An 18336-nucleotide genomic window follows, 5' to 3' on the forward strand; every position below is an offset into this window, starting at 1 on the left:
TTCAGGAGATGAAATATTTTTTTACTGATGTGATTAAGAACGAGAAAATTGTTTGTCCCTTCAGGAAACCATGATAATCATGGTCACATTCAGTGCTAGCAGCTGCATTTCAGGATTCCAAGACTTAGCACAATTGTATGGAAGATGCCAAAAGGCGTGTGACAGTTTGGAAATAAATGAAATAACTGGGGATAGTATTGCTCATCTGAAAAAGTATCTGAGAGTTTGGAACCTCAGAAAGAAAATTAGTACCACTAAGTACTGGAAGAGAAAAAAAAGTGCCTATGGCAGGTGCTTGTCAATGTTGAGATTGTTATTAGTCAAGGGTAACTGAGGACTTGCAAAACAAAAAGTGTAAAAACTGAGAAGAAATGTATCTTTTATTCATGTGTACTGCTTGAACATTGCTTAACAGTACTAGAGCATTGAATAACTAGCAGGTATATCCATGTTCTAAAGTTTTTTACAGGTACAGGACTAGTATGAAGAATATGTTGAAAAAAGAAGGTGAAAATTTCACAGTGCATAGACTGGAGTGAACAAAATTTCTTAAGAGCCCCAGGGTCATGTAGGCTTGTGTAGCATTCAGCTTGATATTATCCTATCCTGACCCCACCTTGCTCTGGAGTGGTTCTTCTGCTGTCCTGCAGAGGAAGGAGTTATTAGTTATGGAACAACTAAATGTTAAGAACAACTGAACAGTTTTAAATTTGCTCTGTGGTTCTGGCCTGCTTTTGATATGGAAGGAGGAAAGCATAGCTGTGTATATGCCCCTTGTCCATTGCCCCCTGATGACATTGGAATACTTCAAAGACCATTTATGTGCAAGTGCTCTTCCAGAGGATGGGAATTGAGCTGGTGGAGCCAATATAAGATTGCTGCAGGAATGTTGATTGAAGAGCTCAAATCTGTGCTATGTTTAGGCAAACATAGCAGTCAAGCAGTCAGGTTTACAAAAATCTTTATTTCTCTTTGCCAGTAGTGCATTGTGTACTGACTGTCATTCACCAGTTTTATTTTATTTCCATTTCTGAGAGTATTATTCTCCCAAAAGAATATAGAGCAATACCAATATTTTCTTTGTCATGTATGAAACCATTTCTTTAAATATTTTTAGTCCCTGATGAAAACCAAAACTAAATACACTATTCTCAAGCTGGCATTTATAAGACTGTTGCTGTTGGATTTCTTTTGAAGTGTTTGTGGACAAGAGAGGTAGCAATTAAGGTAGCAATGCCTGGTTTTTAAATTCAATGCAGACAGCAGCTCTCAGGAGCATTTTACTTAGAATTATACTCAGATCAATGGAGAAAATTTTAAAATATACATATTCTGTGTTCTAAAGGAAGGGTGTAATATGTAGAGGATGCATATTCATTTTGACATAGTTTTACTTTAATGCAGTATCAGTCTCAAAGGTAGGTGTCCTTATGTTAAATGTGTTGTGGTCTAGCTCTAGATGGCAATGAAGTATCACACAGCCTCTCACTCACTTCTCCAGGGGGAGAATGGGAGGAGTAAAAGTGAAAAAGCTCATGGGTTGAGATAAAGGTAGATAATGCAGAAGAAATAGCTAAAAAATAGGTAAAGCAAAAGCAAGTGAAGCAAAACAGGGAATTAATTTACTGCTTTTCATGGGCAGACAGCTGTTCAGCCTTCTCCAGGAAAGCAGGGCTCTATCCTGTGTGGCATTGAGCATCCTTCCCTTCCTTCTTTTCCCCAAACTGCAAATGCTGATTGTGACACTGTACATGTAGGATATCCCATGGGTCAGTTGGGGTCAGCTGCCTCAGCTTTGTCCCCTCTCAAAGGTTTGTGCACCCCCAGCCCGCTTGCTGGTGAGGTGGTTCGAGGAGTAGAAAAGGCCTTGATTCTCTGCAGGCACTGCTCAACTGGAACACTTCTGTGCTACCACAACTGGTTTCAGCCCAAGTCCAGAACAGCCCCATACCAGGTACTTTGGAGAAAATTGAATACCCCAGCCCAAGCCAGTGCACCATTGTGTGTATATCATTGACTTAAATTTGAGCTCTAGCAATAGCATGAGCAAAATGTAAACACTTGCAGTGCCCCAAATTATTTCTGTTTGCTTTTTTAGCTTGTTCCTTAACAAGCAGAGTTAAGTGAGTAGTCTAAAAATGTCCACTAATTGCTAGATGGACTTGTGAACGTTTCTCTTATCTTGGTTCTAAGGAAAGCTGATCATAATTTTTACAATTTTTTTATATGTTGTTGTGGAATATTTATTAATAAATTTGAAAAATGCAGAACTTAATGGTAGAGAATCATAAGCTTGTAGAATTTTAGCATGGGCATGGCGTGCTTAGTTGAGATTGCTATGTATCACATGGAGTGTTCTTTTTCAGGTATCTAAGAAAGTTGCAGATTTAATCCTTGAAAAACAGCCTGCATATGTTGAGGTAAGACAACTAACAGTTTTCAAGAATAAACTGCTCAATTTTGTGCTGCTATTATGCTGCAGTTGTGTTGTTATAGTGATTTGTAGTAGGGGTGCTAGTGCCTGGTTGGTAACCAGCTATTTTTGTATGCTAAAGCACTGTCTCTATAGTGAAAGCCAATGTTGTATTGAGTTGAAAGTCCTTAAGATGATAAAGGTTTTGTCATATGGTCATTTTACAAGACCTTCTGAAGAATTCAGAATTCAGGAATTCACTGGCTTGGCTAATACCTGTAATGGACTTGGAGCAGGAGCTGCTTTATTGCCCTTGTTTAGGAGTGGTGTCACATCTTATTCCATAAGAGAAAGCAGTAGTGGTCTTTGTTAAGATCTGCCACTAATCTCAGGCAGTTTTGAGAATCACAGAGTCACAATATGTTGTGTTAGAAGGGACCCACTAGGATCATCAGGTTCAACTCCTGTTCCTGCAGAGAACCATCCCTAAAAGTCTCACTATATGCCTGGGAGTAATGTTCAAACAATTCTGCAAAGTGAAAATGGTGATTTTTATTAAGTTAGCCTGAGAATGATTCTGTGGTGAACACTTCTGTTTGTGTACAGCAGCTTACATCACCATTGCTGTACTGGTGATTATGGCAATTCTTTGGGCAAGAAGCTGGAGAGAATGTGGAAGAGCAAAGATGGCTTCCTGGCTATTAACCTGTGGTAGATGGAGCTGCAATCATTTTCCTCTTATCCAGAGGACACAACATCCTTTTTGTTCTCTTGTTCTTATGGCCAGTGCATCCAGCCTTAGTGAAGTTGCCATCTGTGTTCTGCCATCATTGCCTGGGGAAAGGAGTGCTGCTGTTTTAGGAACAATGCGGGGGGGAGAAATGACCATTGCTTGCGTCATCTCCTGCAATAGCAGGTGGAAGAAAAAGGCTGTAACAGTCAAGTTGTTTCAGGTTTAGTTGAAGGGGTGATGAGGTGGGAGGCTATTGCAGAAGGAGGCTGGTAAGTGCTACTGGTTGAGTCTTCACAAGGTAGTGTAGAAGGGGGAGAAAGGGTAATTGTGTGGTATAAATACATTCTGGTATTATTTCACTGTTACGTGGGTTTGAAATTGATAGTTTTGAGTGAGTACTGCTTTTCCTGAATCCAGCAGCTTCACTTTGAAAACCTCTCACTGCGTAATGGAACTGCAGCAAATGTTCTTGAATTTTGCTGTGTAATGCTAATGTTCCTTTTGCAGACATCTTAGTGAACTTGTTTCATACCTAGAAGTGCTTTCAGATATTCCAAAAGGACAGTTAAAAATCTATTGTGCCAGTAAAAATCTTTTAAAAACTTTCCTTAAATGCTTTTCTGCCTGATTAAGTCAACAATCCTTCAGTGTTACTTATGGGCACAGAGTTATTCTTGTCAGTAGATTTCTTGGAGATTTCTGGTGGGCATTATGGGTCTCACTTTCCCACTGATACATGAAATGAACGTCCTGCTGTACTGTGTGAACTTGTAATGGCAGCTCCAGTTCAGTGCTAAACGACAGTAACAATTCATTACAAGAACCAAAAATGCAGTTGAACACATGTCCTGGACACATTTTCACTGTGCTAGGTGTAGTTTAGGGGTATCATGGTCTGAAGCCCGTGTCTAGTGTGAAGTACTGGTCTGACAGGCACTCCTGTGGCCACAAGAGACATGCCACAGACGCAGGGTAAAGGATTTACAGTTTTCTGTGCTTGGAAGAAAGACATGCTTCAGGAGCAACCAGTGGGTGAAAGACTGTTTCTGAGAAGAGAAAAATTGTATTCAGCCCTCAATGGTGGGCAGAAGACTCCCTCTTTGGAAATATTTAAGCTGCTCTCTCTCCCCATTTCTCTCCATCCAGTTGTGTTCAAAGGAGAGATTTTACAGAGTCTTTGCAAAGAAGCAGGACTGGAGTGGAGTAGCTCCTTATTGCATGTGTTTCCTCTTGAACAAGGGAACAATGGCTTTTTGAATAGCTCTGGTATTTGTAAAGTATGTTTTTAGAGAGAAGTAGAGGTAGATATTGAGGAAAGTAATCTTCGAGTTTGGTTTCTTAAGATATTTTGCATATCAGCAACTAGGCTGTCATTTATAAAAAAGCAACACTGGTAACATAAAGGAGCAGGTTGTGGTGGAAGATGCAGCTTTGTAATTTGGAGACTGACCAGGAGCTGATCTAAAACTGAACTGAACTTTGAACTCATTTTTGCTTGTCATATTATTAGAGTTAGATGAGTTTTCAAAGTGAAAATCTCCCTTTTCATGGAAAACACTTGATACATTTTGAAATGATGAGCAGAATTAAAAAATAAGAAAAACCTCACCAAAAAAAAAACAACCCCAAAAGAACAAAAAACCCTCAAACAAACAAAAAAACCTTTTTCTGTAGCCTGAGGAGAGAATGCACTTTTCTGCAGAGCTGTTCTAACAAAAGCAATCCTAATCATTATATTAAAACATTTATTTTTTTCAAGGAGTTGAGATTTCTAGGCACTTCACTCAGTCAAAATCAAGCTAAATTCAGGTCACCTCTGCTGAAGAGTTTTCAGCTGAAAGTCAACAGGATACAATTAACATTCATTATGATGTGACATCTATTAAATTGGTAGAACACAAGTGCTTCTAAGAAAGAAAATGCTGTGTGAAACATAATTTGTGTTTTTTGTTTTGCTGCTCTCTGGCATATTAATGCAAATTAAGCCCCGTGCTTCTTTCCTTGAAGCTTTGATCATTCTGTTGTATGCATTAATGATGTAGAAATTCTTAGGCTAAATGCAATATATAAATGTAGAGGGTCTCACTGCCATGAAAACAGATTTCAACTATTTTATCTTCAAAAGAGAATTGTATTTCAAAGTATAGTTTATGTTAATGTTGCATTGCAGTACTTAGTGTATATAAAATGATGAAACAAGTAATATATGAAGTAACTCCACAAAGTCATTATAACATCTCAAGAGGAATGTATTAATCAGTAGTCTTCACTGGTGTGTAACTTGTATATTTGTTTAACTTGTATATTTCTTTAACCTGTTGTCTCTCTGTAGGAGCTTGAACGTGTTACATCATTGCAGAGTGGCCTTCAGCTGGCAGCGGTTATTTGCACAAATGGAAGAAGGTATTTGCTTAAGGAACTGCAGAGATTGAAACTGGGGAAGTGTTTACAGGAAATCTGTAAACGCAGGAAGTTTGCTTGCTGATGATATTTCCTGTTCATGTGGTCAATGCTATTAGCAGTAATAGTTAGAGATACTGAAACAGTTGCAAACTCTTGCAGCTCTCACTTTTGCAATTGGTAATTCTCTTTGAAACAGAAAGCTTTGGAGATATACCACTGATCCACAGACAAGTGCAGAAGGGAGGGTGTACCTTCTTAGCTGTCTCTTGGTACAATCTCATTTTCTGAGTTCCCCTAACAATGCTGATAATCCTATTTTCCACCGTATATTTTGTTGGACTTTTTAGAATTGATTAGAAGTAAGTTTTATTTTGTTAATTGTTGAAGATTATGTTAATTTTTACCTTGCAGACACCTGAATATAGCAAAGGAAGGGTTCACACAAACTAGTTTGGGGCTCCTTGCAAATCAGAGGAAACGACAGTTGCTTATTGGACTGCTAAAATCTCTGAGAACAATAAAAACACTGGTATGTACAGTTGTTTTTGTTCAGTGACAAATATGTTTCTTAATTTCTGTGTAGTAATGACTGGATTTTTTTTGGTTTTTTTTAGCAAAGAACTGATGTGCGTTTGAGTGAGATGTTGGAGGTAGGTCCCTACCAAACTGGTATAATTTGGAGCTGTTCTAAGCCTACATTTGTCAGTCATCTTAATTTTTGTCTTGCAAACAGGGTGTGTGCATGGGATGAAATTATATTTTTGTTCTTCTTTTCAATTGAGAAAAGCTTCATATCAAATTAGATAGCCCTGCTGCCAGGGGAGAGTATTTTCTATCAAAAACTCATTCCTGCCTTTATATCTGGGCACTGAAGCTTGAGTTAGTTCAGTAAAAATGTTGTGGGGTCTTCACTTAGCCCTGCTCTCAACTTATACCCATTTTCTTTATCCTGATATTTGGGGAAAAACAAAAAAAAAGGTGAGATTTAGCTGATTGTTGATAATCTGGGTCTGGGTAAAGAATTTCTATTGATATATTACTATACAAATTTATAGATGGGCTCCCTGCTTAGTATTTCATTTGTAAATGTAGTAGCCTTTTGTCCTTATTCATTGCATTGACTTTTTAATTCAATTGTAGAAAAGATTGCAACAGGCAGGCCATGACACTGAAAATTCAGATGCTGTTATGTACACTGGCTAAAAATGCAGTAGATGCTGCACAGAGCAAAATAAGATCTTGTCTTAAGGTGATGAATTGTATGAAAGAAAGCCTCAGGATTTTATTAACAGCTATAGTACTTGTAGTGTAACAATTTCAACGTGCAATTTTGCCAAATATTTACAGCTAATACTGGATGGAATGTCATGATGACAGTCTTCAGTAATTAAATTTGGAAATTGAATCTTAATAGTTTCAGCTTTCAAGATTCTATGAATTTAATTCTATCTTGAGTAAGTCATCTTGTGTCAGCAAACTTTCTTACTCTTCACCAAGCAAAACTGCACTTGTTTTCAGGTGGCATAAATGCTTTCTGCTCAGTAAGCCCTGTACAATGATTAGCTTTTAATTTCTGTGCTGCATTTTGCTACCCAGGAAATTAACTCTTCCCTGCCCACTGGCAGGAATTGTCCTGAGGAGGTGTAGTTGTTGCATCCACACACAGACCCTAATGTCTGATTACCATAATTGGTCAGTGATTTTTAAGGGCTGGAACTGCTGTTTTGGCATTGTGCAGTTGTAGAGCTGTGCTCAGTGTCTGCTCCCAATAAGTTATCCCAGCTATTTGCCCATTTATTTTCTGTACTCCTAGAAGTTAGTAGGTTGGAATATGCATGAGAGCTCTTAGTAGCCACTCAGAGAAGAGAATTTTGAAAGGGTTCCCAATTAAAAAAAGACCTGGAATGAATTTATGGTAGCTTACAGAGCTGAGCTGCATCTGGCGTATATTTGTAATATATCTTATGCAAGCAGGGTTTCTGATTTGAGCCCTGTTAGACTTGCTGGAACAAGTACCAGGTTTCCAGTGGAGAGAGATATAAAGAGCTAATAATGCTCTTTAGACCAGTGTGCTGTTCTGTTTTCATCTAATGGATTATGTATTTGGGGTTTTTGTGTTTTTTAGTTAAATTGGATCTGCATTAGAATATTGCTGTTAAAACCAATTTCATTTCAGAACTTCTTCTATGATAATAGCTGAATATAAATTACCCTTGCGTTTTTGCTCTTCAGTCAATGACTGAAATTCCAGTAACAGCTTTGCATTTGAGCTCTCTAAAGCATGTAATATAACAGATGTAATTATGACATAAACCAGAAGCTCTTAGCTATTCAAGAGAGTTTCTCTTCTTCCAAGAATCCTTCTGGTCTCCTGTTTAATAGAATACCAGAACAGTAGGTATATGCAAGGCAATGCTCATGTCTTGTTGGTAGGATCCTTGGGTTTTACATTTTTGTGTGTATGTTTTTGTTTTGTCCTGACATCCTCATAATACTTCCTGATTGAGCTGTTTACTTATTAGATATTCTTCTTAAATATTAGGACAATGCATCCATAGTGTGTTGTTTCCTGAGGCCTTCTATGAGTCAGTTGTGTTGAAGCTAATTTCTAATGAGCTGGATGTGTCAATTTAAATAGTGTTTATTTGGGCATAATGTTGGGAGTGTCTTCCTTGTCTCCTTTATGTTTCATAAACAATGGGAATAGCCTGCCTGTGCCTGAATTAACCTCTTTCCATGTTCATGAATAGATTACTGGGAAGATGCTAGTTGTTTGTGATGTATTTTTTATGTATGGATAAGGAAACAATGCAGCATGTTGTTTGCATAAGGTAATGTAATGTAATACCCAGTGTTTTCAGATGTTGCTAATGCTAAATTACCTGCACGTTAAGTGCTGCAGGAGACCCTCACTTTTAACTTTTGAAGTTAACCCTAACTCTTTTACTTTTACTAACCCTTTACTTAGTTAACCCTAGCTCTTTTACTGTAGAGACAGGAGAGGCAAAATATTTATTCCTAATGTTTATACATAAGCATGCAAGAAAAATGGGTATTGCACTGTTACTTCAGATGAGCTTTCAATTTTATTTTATCCTAAGGAGGAGGATTATCCAGGAGCTATTCAACTATGCTTGGAATGCCAGAAAGCTGCCAGCACTTTCAAACACTACAGTTGTATAAGGTAGGGTGACATTGTGCAGATGTCAGCTTTTATATGATTTTATTTGTGATCATTGATTCTCATTCTCTAAAGAAAGTTAAATTGAAGAGCAATTTTCAGCTGAGAAAAGTAAAATTGAGGCAGTTGTAAAAGCTTAAGTATCCTCTGTATTTTTCCACCTCTCTCTACCATGACTAACCAATCTTCAGTAATAAGAGCACATAATGAATGTTTAGACTATATAATTGTTTTGCAACTTAAAGTGAATTATAACTGTGCTACAGCCTCCCGCCTAGAGATACCTGAGCTGAGTTTTTAATGAGAAGTTTCTATTCTGGAATTAATTTGCCCATAGAAAGATGGCTTCTGCAGGATACCTAATGAAATTAGCAAGTGCAGAGTTTCATGCTGACATGAAGAAATTGCTTTCAGAACTTAAACTAATACAAATATCTGCAGTTTCTAACTTAGAAAGACTCGATGTTTTCATCACTTAAAAAAAAAAAAAAGAAATAGCGGGAAATACTCATAAATTCCAGCAGGAGATGCAGTAATATCAGATTATTATGGAGGTCCGTAATAAAGACCTCCATAAGAGAAAGAATAAAGAAACACTGGCTACTCTCTTTAATGTTTAATGGCAGTTGTTTTTGATGCCATTTTTTTTCTATTTAAACTTTTTTTTGCAGGATGGTGTACCAAATTTATCCAATGGAAACAAAAAAGGAGGGTGATGGGTGTATCATTTAAATGTAGAGAACTAAGCAGAGATGCTAAAATCTGTCTTTTGATAATTAATGTAGGCCCCTAAGGAGAAGATTCACAGCACAGAGGGAAGTTGTCTAAAATGAGATATGGTGATTATTTAATGAAAACTCTGATTTCTGTGCAAGAAGAGAGTATCCTGCCTATTTCTTTGTTGCTTTGACCCTTCCAAACAAAAACATAGTAGTCTTTTTGTTCTCTTTTTTTTATTGCTGCTGAGATTTTAAAGAGATTTTAAAAGATATTTAAAGATATCTTTAAATATAAAGATTTTTAAAGATATATTCTGAGATTTTTAAAGCTGGTTGTTGCAAAGGTGCAGTGGTGTCTTTCTTTGTCTAAATAGTTTCTCTTATGGTAGCTGTTTTTGGGGTTTTTTTATACCAAATTTTACATTTTTTTCTGAAGAAGCTTAAATTCTCTTTTTCTGATAGCATTTCTGTAAGGGGTTCCTGAGTAACAAATAAAAATTACTGTAGTTTGGAAAGGTTTGACAGCCTGACCCTTCTGGGTATGTTCTGGTATAGATCACAGTGCCATACCAAAACACTTAAATCCAGTTTCTTGGTGGTTGGGAATGTCTTTGAAGGTTAAATCCTAGCAGGATGGAGTCTTGTCTAGACCCTCTTAACACTGTTGCATTATAAGCCTACAATAATCTGCCTTTCAACATAGCAGTGGTGTGATGGTGCTAGTCTGACACAGCAACAGCAGCTTAATGGTTTATGATGAATTGCTATGTTGTGACTCAGCAATAGGGTTGTTGGAAGTAAGAAATGGTCTGAAATGTTTATATAATCAGTAATTTTATTCTAAACATTTTTTTCATTCATCAATAGTGAGTTAAATTCAAAACTGCAAGACACCTTGGAACAAATAGAGGTAAGAATTATTATACTGATGTTCAGTATATGCTAATATTTGACCTCTAAGTGTGTGATACTATTTAATCTCTAAGTACTAGAGCTTTCTAGTTAAATGTTGTTAGCAATTATAGAATGTGTGCATTTCTTTCAAATACTCTCTTTGGATGCTGTAGCCACTGCTGTTCATGTAGACTTTAGTGCTGTAATCAATCTAAATGCTCTACAATATGTTATGACCCAGTCCACTAGTTGTGCTCACTGCAAGTGGTAGAGCAGTCAAGTTAAAGAAGTACATAACATTTGAAGTACTGAGCTTCCAAACAGTTGTGAAAAGTAAATTAATAGCAAGACAGTAGGTTTGGATAAGCTGTACAAGAGATCCCAGTTTCATAGGAAATTTTAGAGATTAGCAAACTGGAAACTGCTGGATAGGACTGTGCTAAGCTGCTGGAAATAAGACTTGAATAGCTGTGAAGGATGAGACTAAGGTTGGTTTAAGTTGGTAGATAGCATGACAAAAGCAAAGGAATATAAAATGTTGAGTGTCTTCCCAGAAACTGGTGGAAAAAAAAGGGAATGCTTTGAACTCCACTACTAGGTAATTTTGAGCTGGAACTTGGCAAGCTTTTTGTAGGAAGTCTAGCAATGTAGGTATGTATAATGTATATGTGATGCATGTAATGCATACACATGTAATGTTTAGCAGGAACCTGAATCAGCTGTTAGAGCAGCTGTCTACACCCGTTGTCACATGCTCTTCAGAAAGTCAGACTAGCACGTGTTTTGTGCTATCATACCTTGTTATTTAATTCACTGTAAAATTAAAATTTTGTCAATTTCCTTCAGTTATGTCTTTGTACTTCAGCTTTTATGCAAAGCTTTTTTTTGTTCCTTTACTCTTTCTCTGACAGTGCTTTATTCAGAGCATGTTTGGTTCACAAAAGCTGGTGGAATGACTGTTTTCTTACCACTCCAACACAGGCTGTGTGAGAGTGAGCACTCTTTTTTCCTTCATGAGCGAATACTGATGTTGCTTAAAAGGAGAAATGCATTTTTACTTCCTTCCAGTAACAGCTTTGAAGAGCAAATTCTGATCTTATCAAAATATGTTAAAATGTGCCATATTGGTTGGTGAAAGCAATTCGCAGCTAACTAAATAATCACATTCATGATTTTTATTTATTACTTGTGAATTTATGAAAATATCTTACTTTTTTTCTCTGAAACTATCTTATTTTTTACTGGAGTTATGCCTGTGCGCATGGAAGAAACATCATGGAAACATGAAGTCATCCTGGGGTCCATGGAGTATTGCTGAAAAATTCATGGTCTAATTGATATAGAATAATATTCTGCTAGTTAGAAATTCCATAATGAGTCTTTTCAATAGTTGAGTGCCTCTACTTAAGTGCATTCCTTTTTCCTTTTTTTAATATTTTTTTAAATTTAGGCTTTAACATAGATCTTACTTTTATACTAAGTTACATACAATGATGGCTTTTACAAATGCAAGATGGCTTTAGTGGAAGGTACTGTTGAAAAATGTAGCAGAAAAGATTAATGTTCTCTGTTTAATATCTCTGTTCATGGGCAGTTTGATATCCCAGTTTTTTTCTTTGTACAGGTGTTCTGCAAGAAACAAGAGAGAATTTTTTAAAAAAATCTGTAGATGTCTGAAATTCAAATTGCTGAGTAATGTTTTAGAGAAGTTCTGAGTCTTTAGGTTACTTGTCCTTTCACCATTTAGCATAGGCTTGAAAGTACAATGCACAACCCCCACCAAATCTCTAGGATTACCACCAAAAATATTTTGCGGCTAATGATGTAATTAATGAAAATTTTCCAATGGATTAAGTAAAAGTACATAAGAGGCTGAACACCCGTCTACTGTGGTTTCTATTTTTAAGAGCAAGACTGTATTGCAAGATCACTAAATAATAAGAATTGGAATGGTTTTAATATTTAGCAAGGAAAGAAAATATTTTTTGATTGTGTATGTTATGTTATTGATTCATTCTGTTTTTATTTATTGTTGGTTGAAAAAAACTAGGATTAGGTTGTGTATCTGAATATATTGCAGTGTCTACATGAGAATTATGTTATTAAGCTATGTAGTCAAATTCTTGAAAGCTTTATTAGTCATGAAATACATGATCCTCTTGAAGTTTTTTTTTCACTTAGTTTAGATAGTAGATGAACTTCATTTTCTGCAGAGCTGTTCAGTATGCTCAGACACAGCTCTGCTGGCAGAACCTGTATTTGTGTGTCTCCTTTTTTTTTGACTCTCTCAGGTACTGATTGTTGTGCTGATATAGTATTCTATAAATGGCTGTCTTGCCAATGAACTTTATATTCAGGCAGTGTTAGTTCCATTTAAGAGATGCAGTCAGAGGGTTAAGAAGTCTGTAATGGAATTGATTGAGCTGAAATCCCCAGATCTGGTTTTTTTTAGGGGTGGAAGTAGACCAGCTTAGAAATCCCAGCTCTCCCATATTGATGTTCCTGGTCTTCTCAAAGTAAACATCACTTTAATTTGACTGCAGAGTTCTTGCTTGTTTTTGGGAGTGGTGGAACTCTTTGGCTGACACTGAAGTACTTACACTGTGAGAACTGACACTTAAGCACCTCAGAAAAGTCCAGTCACACACAGTCTTAGTTACTTTACAACCATAATTATCACACTGTTTAAATAAACATTTTCCTCACTTCTTGTTGTTTAAGTAATGTATTACGTGACCTGTTTTTTTTTTTTTTTTAATGTTTAATGCATGTTTTTCTTCCATTTTTATAGGAACAATTGGACGTAGCACTTTCCAAAATATGCAAGAATTTTGATATCAATCATTATACAAAGGTTCAACAGGCTTACAGGCTGCTTGGAAAAACACAGGTTAGTACTGTTAAAAACACAGGTTAGTACTTATCTTCTGAGGAACTCACAAAGAATAGTCATGTCACAGCATGAAGCTTTGAGTATTGTGATGGAAATTTATTTTCCTAGTTGTTGTGGTTTAATCCCAGGTGGCAGCTAAGCCCCACACAGCTGCTCACTTCCTCCTTGGTGCAATGGCAAAGTCAGAGGCAGGCAGGTGTTCAGTCATGGCCAGGACAGCAGGACTCCATCATGTGTAACAGTGACTTGTGAAGATGAACTTCATCACTCCAAACGTTCCCCCGTTCTTTCTTCTTGCCCCAGCTTTTATTACTAAGCATGACACCACATGTTATGGAATATCCCTTTGCTCAGTTGGGGTCAGCTGTCCTGGCTGTGTCTCCTCCCAACTCTTTGTGCACCCCCAGCCCCCTCCGGAGGGTTGGGGTGAGAAGCACAAAAGACCTTGACCCTGTGTAAGCCGTGCTCAGCAATAGCTAAAACATCCCTGAATTATCAACACTGTTTGCAGCACAAATCAAAAACACAGCCCCATGCCCCATACCAGCTACTGTGAAGAAAATAACTCTATGCCAGCCAAAACCAGCACACTAATGCTGATGGATCTTGCCAAATATATGGATACAAAGGTTTTTATAATGCTCATGTAATTTAACAGTACTTGCTAAAGGTGAGCTCTGTGTTACTGCAACCTGTAATTTTTTGGACAGATCATAACAGTAAAAGTTGCATATTTCAGCTCTGTTTATACTGCTGTTTGCACTATTCATTCTATTTGGTGATGTGAATACTATTTTTTTATTGCCAGATCTGTTTTTCTGGGTTGTACACTACCTCTGCCTTGAGTATTTCCATTTTATATTGTACTGTTAACATGACAACAATGGAACATGTGAGGAGATCGATTTTTGCACTAATGTACATCCCATGGCATGTCAAACACATACTGTGAACATGTCCTGAAAGTTACACTAGTGTGTGTGCCTGGAGCCCTTTCTGTGTATGTAAGAGTAGACCTAGGTTCTCCCTTAGGATGGAGTTCTCTTCTGTTTGGTGCACTGTCTTGAGGCTTCATTGTGGAAACCCAGGGCATCTGGAATATTTCTCTGTCTGCTCTAGGGTGTCCTGACCCCCAAGGCAGCACTTTGACCCTAATTCATGGAGAAAGTTTCCTAGAATTCAAGATAGACTAGAATCCACAAAAGTGTGAAATAGGTTATAGAGAGTAGTGTAAGTGTGTCACTTGGTAAGAAATTTAGGTCTGAGGATTTTTAGTGTGTTGTGGATGGAAGCAAGATGGAGGGCATAGGGTGTCATCCTGAGTTTCTTCTTCATGCTTTCCTCCTTCCTTCTTCTTCTTGGGTTTGGGTGGCACTGTAATTGGGCATAGAAGTCCGTATTGCAGGCTCTGTGGGATCATTATTGGGTAAAAAGGGAAAATAATCTAGGTGTCAGTTCTTAATTGGTTAATTTAGTATCAGAAGACCTTGTAACAAGAGTTTGTTGGCCATTTTGTGCCTTCTAATGAAAAGCTGCTGAACTCACAGTAATGAGACTGTTTTACTGATAAGAAATAATAAACACCTGAGTCTGAACATGAACTACTGTCTCAAGTGCTTTCAATCCAGACCCAGAGAAACCAATACTTCATACTTATTTGTTTCTCTGAGAAGGAAATTCAGTTTACTTAAGAAGGTATGAAGTATGGCAGCTAATACCAAGATCCTGTGGAGTAAGAAGGATAAGGAGACAGGAAAGTCTTGGAGACATGTTTTGTCAGTGATCAGTGCTCATAGTACAGGCTGAACGTGGTGGTGCCAGTCTAACAGGGATTATTTTACTTAGGGAAGATATTCCCCCAGAAAGCTTTAGTTGCTAAAGACGAGTCAAAGCACATGTCCCCTGGTCAAGACAGGACAAGAACCCCAATCATTCTTTATTATGCTTGGCTTTTTTAATGCTCTTTCCAGATTTCAGGAGGATATCTGATATAAGATTGCCTTTCTTGGGTTTGTTTTAAAGTTTTGTTTGTTTGTTTTGCATCTTTCTAATTAGAACCTTTCTAGCAAAGTTGGATTCATTTTTTCCTGGCTTGGCTGTAAAACCAGTGCAGCTCTGCAATAGGATAGAAATGAATTCATCTTCCCATACTTTGTTAATGTGCAGAACTATTGGAATGCCTAAAGACTGCAACTTAAAATCAGGGGAGAAGATTTTTTTAGTGCACTGTATTCAGTTTCTTAGTTACTGAAGAAAAATAGGCACTGCATGTCAAGCACGTGGCATGTTGAGAAAGGCAGATATTTGTTGGAGACGAATGGCGTTTCTGACTAAACAAAAGTGTTATTTGTTACTGCATGATTTTGCTTGCTTTTTTCCATTATAGAGTGACTTGGTTTTGGCATTTTTTTATTACTAGTAAAGTACATATTTTGGACTTGTCCTAAAATAATTTAGTTGCATATTTATTCAAATCTCTCCCATATTGACCTCTTCTCAGTAAACAAAATGTCAAAGTCCTTCAGTATCTTAAGTACTTTTCTTTATTTCATTTATCATTCTGTTTTCTTTAGCTAATTCAGGTGAAGACCAACTATAGGAAATCATCTGTTGTTCCATAGGGTTTAAGCAGAATTGCTTCTTCATTTCTTGTGGTGTAATTGAGTTCTCAGCTCTTGTTGGTAGCTAAAAATGTTGAATAGGAAGTAGTTAAACTGAACACTTACAAATCTGCTGATTACATATATGTGAAAACAATGAGAAAATTCAGTTTCTGAAATGGAATAATGTTATGTATAATTTATTAAGAACGGGGACACTTGGTAAATATCCTGATCTGAAATCAGACATGATTGTGGCAAAACTAATTTGTTACATAATCATTAGTCCTTAGTACATATTTCTTTTTCCTGGAAAATGTAGTCTTTTTTTTTTAAAAACAAATGTTGATTTTTCTACCAAAAAGAGGAATTTTATAGGAAATTTATTTATATGATGTGCATGCCTTTCTGTAATGCTTAATTGTACTTGTGTTCTTCACTCTGGCAAGTGGATGAAGACTTTAGGCTTTTAATTTTAATGATTGCAAAGGAAATATTTTTTATTTACTTGGCAGTGTTTCCAGTGTTCTTCCAGGGAGAAAGAGCATGAATCCCAACTCATGTTATCAATGATTGGGAGGAGGGTAAATGAGTGAGTAAATTCTATAATTAGCTATATTATATTAATATTTACTAGTGACAGTGTACAAAAAAAGGTAAAGAGGGAAGATGGCAGAGGGAACTGACTTTACTTGCAATACCTGAACTCTTTTATGTGACCATATTCTAATAATGCCAAGATATGTATTTGGTATTTTTGAGACAGAGATTGGAGGACAGGCTTACAAGTGTTCAGTACTGAAAAAGATGTATGTTAAAAGATGATGGCTAAAAGATGATGGCTAAAAGATAATGGCAGATGATAAATTGAATTTTACTGTTTGGTTTTATGTTACTCCATTTCTTTCAGACAGCAATGGACCAGTTACATATGCACTTCACCCAAGCCATTCACAACACTGTGTTTCAAGTAGTCCTTGGATATGTGGAGCTGTGTGCAGGAAACACAGACACCAAGTTCCAGAAGTTACAGTACAAAGACCTCTGTACAGTATGTAATTCTTGCATATATGTATTTTTTTATCTGATTTTTTTCACTTTTATAAGCGTACGTTTTGTCAGTAGGGAGTCATTTGTTAACCCTATGGCTACTGTAGTTTCTTAATACAGCTTATGACTATTTGAGCTATTTGTTAGTTGTAACTTAATGGTAATTTTGAGTGCACTAAATGTTAGCACCTTGGAGATCTTGTGCACTCCGTCTAACAAACAAAGACCAGCATTTCAAAATGTGTCTTCAGTATGATATACTAGTTATTGGAATAACTATTATCTTTGAATTTCATTCCAGTGCATTTAGGTAATATTCACAATTTCTCTGATAATGCATTTCAATAAGAATTCTTGTAAAGATTCTATTTTAATTGGTGTCTTCCCATTATTCCTGACTTTGTATCATTCACTTTTCATTCTCACATCTAATTTTGCACTTTTGATACCAGGATGAGGGACAGCTATAATATTGAGATGAGAAAGCCTGATAATGGGCAGATCATGGGCTGGGAATATACATATATTTTCCTGTACTGCAAATTTTAAATGCAGTTTCTTGCATATTTTGTAATGTTTTTAGAATGAATGTACAAATTTTTAATTCACTCTTTTAATTTTTTCACTTGGGAATTTACTGTTACACCCTGAGAAATTTTCTAAAATTTCAGTGATGGGGAAGAACTATGTGAGATATTTTAGGTGGTTCTAATGTAGAATTCCATTTGAAATTATGTTTCTATCTTGAATGTTCTTTAGGATATTTTTTTCAGTCACAGATGAAGCCCTCATCATACTTCATCAACTTAAGGACCCACCCCATCAGTTGCAATTTATTAAATTGAAATACAGTCACAAGGAGATTAAAGTTCATATTCTGATCCATTTTCTGTTCTTTCACTTCTCTTATCTCCTGAGATCATGTAGCTGCCACTAGTAATCAATACATCTGCATTGTAAACCATTTCATTTCAAAGAGGTGCCTCTTTGACTTAAAAAGTTTACATTATCTAAGAGCCTTCATATAAATAAAAGTGTGATAAACAAAATAAATTTAGTAGGAATAATTGACTTGAGTATTCATTATTATAATGAGTAAGTTTTTGGATAGTTGGTATTTCCACTTCACTGAGATGAATTCTAGTTGCAGAAAGCCAGCAAACCCTGATCTTTGTTCTCCAGACTGCAGTCCTTTCATCTTTCTTCTGTAAGCCTTCAGAGTGTGGTTTTATTTTTGTTTTTTAGTTTCTAATGAACTTTTCTCCCAGGTTTTTCTTTTTCTTTCTTTTTCTTTATGCTTCTGTATGTCCTTCAGTTTATTTCTCATTCTTTGCTAATACTAATGATACTAAGCCCACTTATTTGCACTTACAAACTACTGCTGAGCTGCTTCTGACCAGTTCTAAAATCCAGGTTTAGTGTTGCTGTTTATCCTTATACTTGAGTGTGT

General features: G+C 36.5%; 1 protein-coding gene across 1 annotated transcript in view; it reads left to right on the forward strand.

Moving 5' to 3' along the window:
* Nucleotides 1-18336, forward strand: part of VPS50 (VPS50 subunit of EARP/GARPII complex) — an 81866-nt gene that overhangs the window by 13116 nt on the left and 50414 nt on the right. The window contains exons 5-12 of the mRNA XM_063151418.1: nt 2367-2420; nt 5479-5549; nt 5961-6078; nt 6164-6199; nt 8651-8733; nt 10317-10359; nt 13135-13233; nt 16747-16887. Coding sequence (XP_063007488.1) covers nt 2367-2420; nt 5479-5549; nt 5961-6078; nt 6164-6199; nt 8651-8733; nt 10317-10359; nt 13135-13233; nt 16747-16887 — 645 coding nt within the window. The remainder of the gene's footprint in view (nt 1-2366; nt 2421-5478; nt 5550-5960; nt 6079-6163; nt 6200-8650; nt 8734-10316; nt 10360-13134; nt 13234-16746; nt 16888-18336) is intronic.

The sequence above is a fragment of the Melospiza melodia genome, chromosome 1 (genome assembly GCF_035770615.1).
Source record: "Melospiza melodia melodia isolate bMelMel2 chromosome 1, bMelMel2.pri, whole genome shotgun sequence".
NCBI lineage: Eukaryota > Metazoa > Chordata > Aves > Passeriformes > Passerellidae > Melospiza > Melospiza melodia.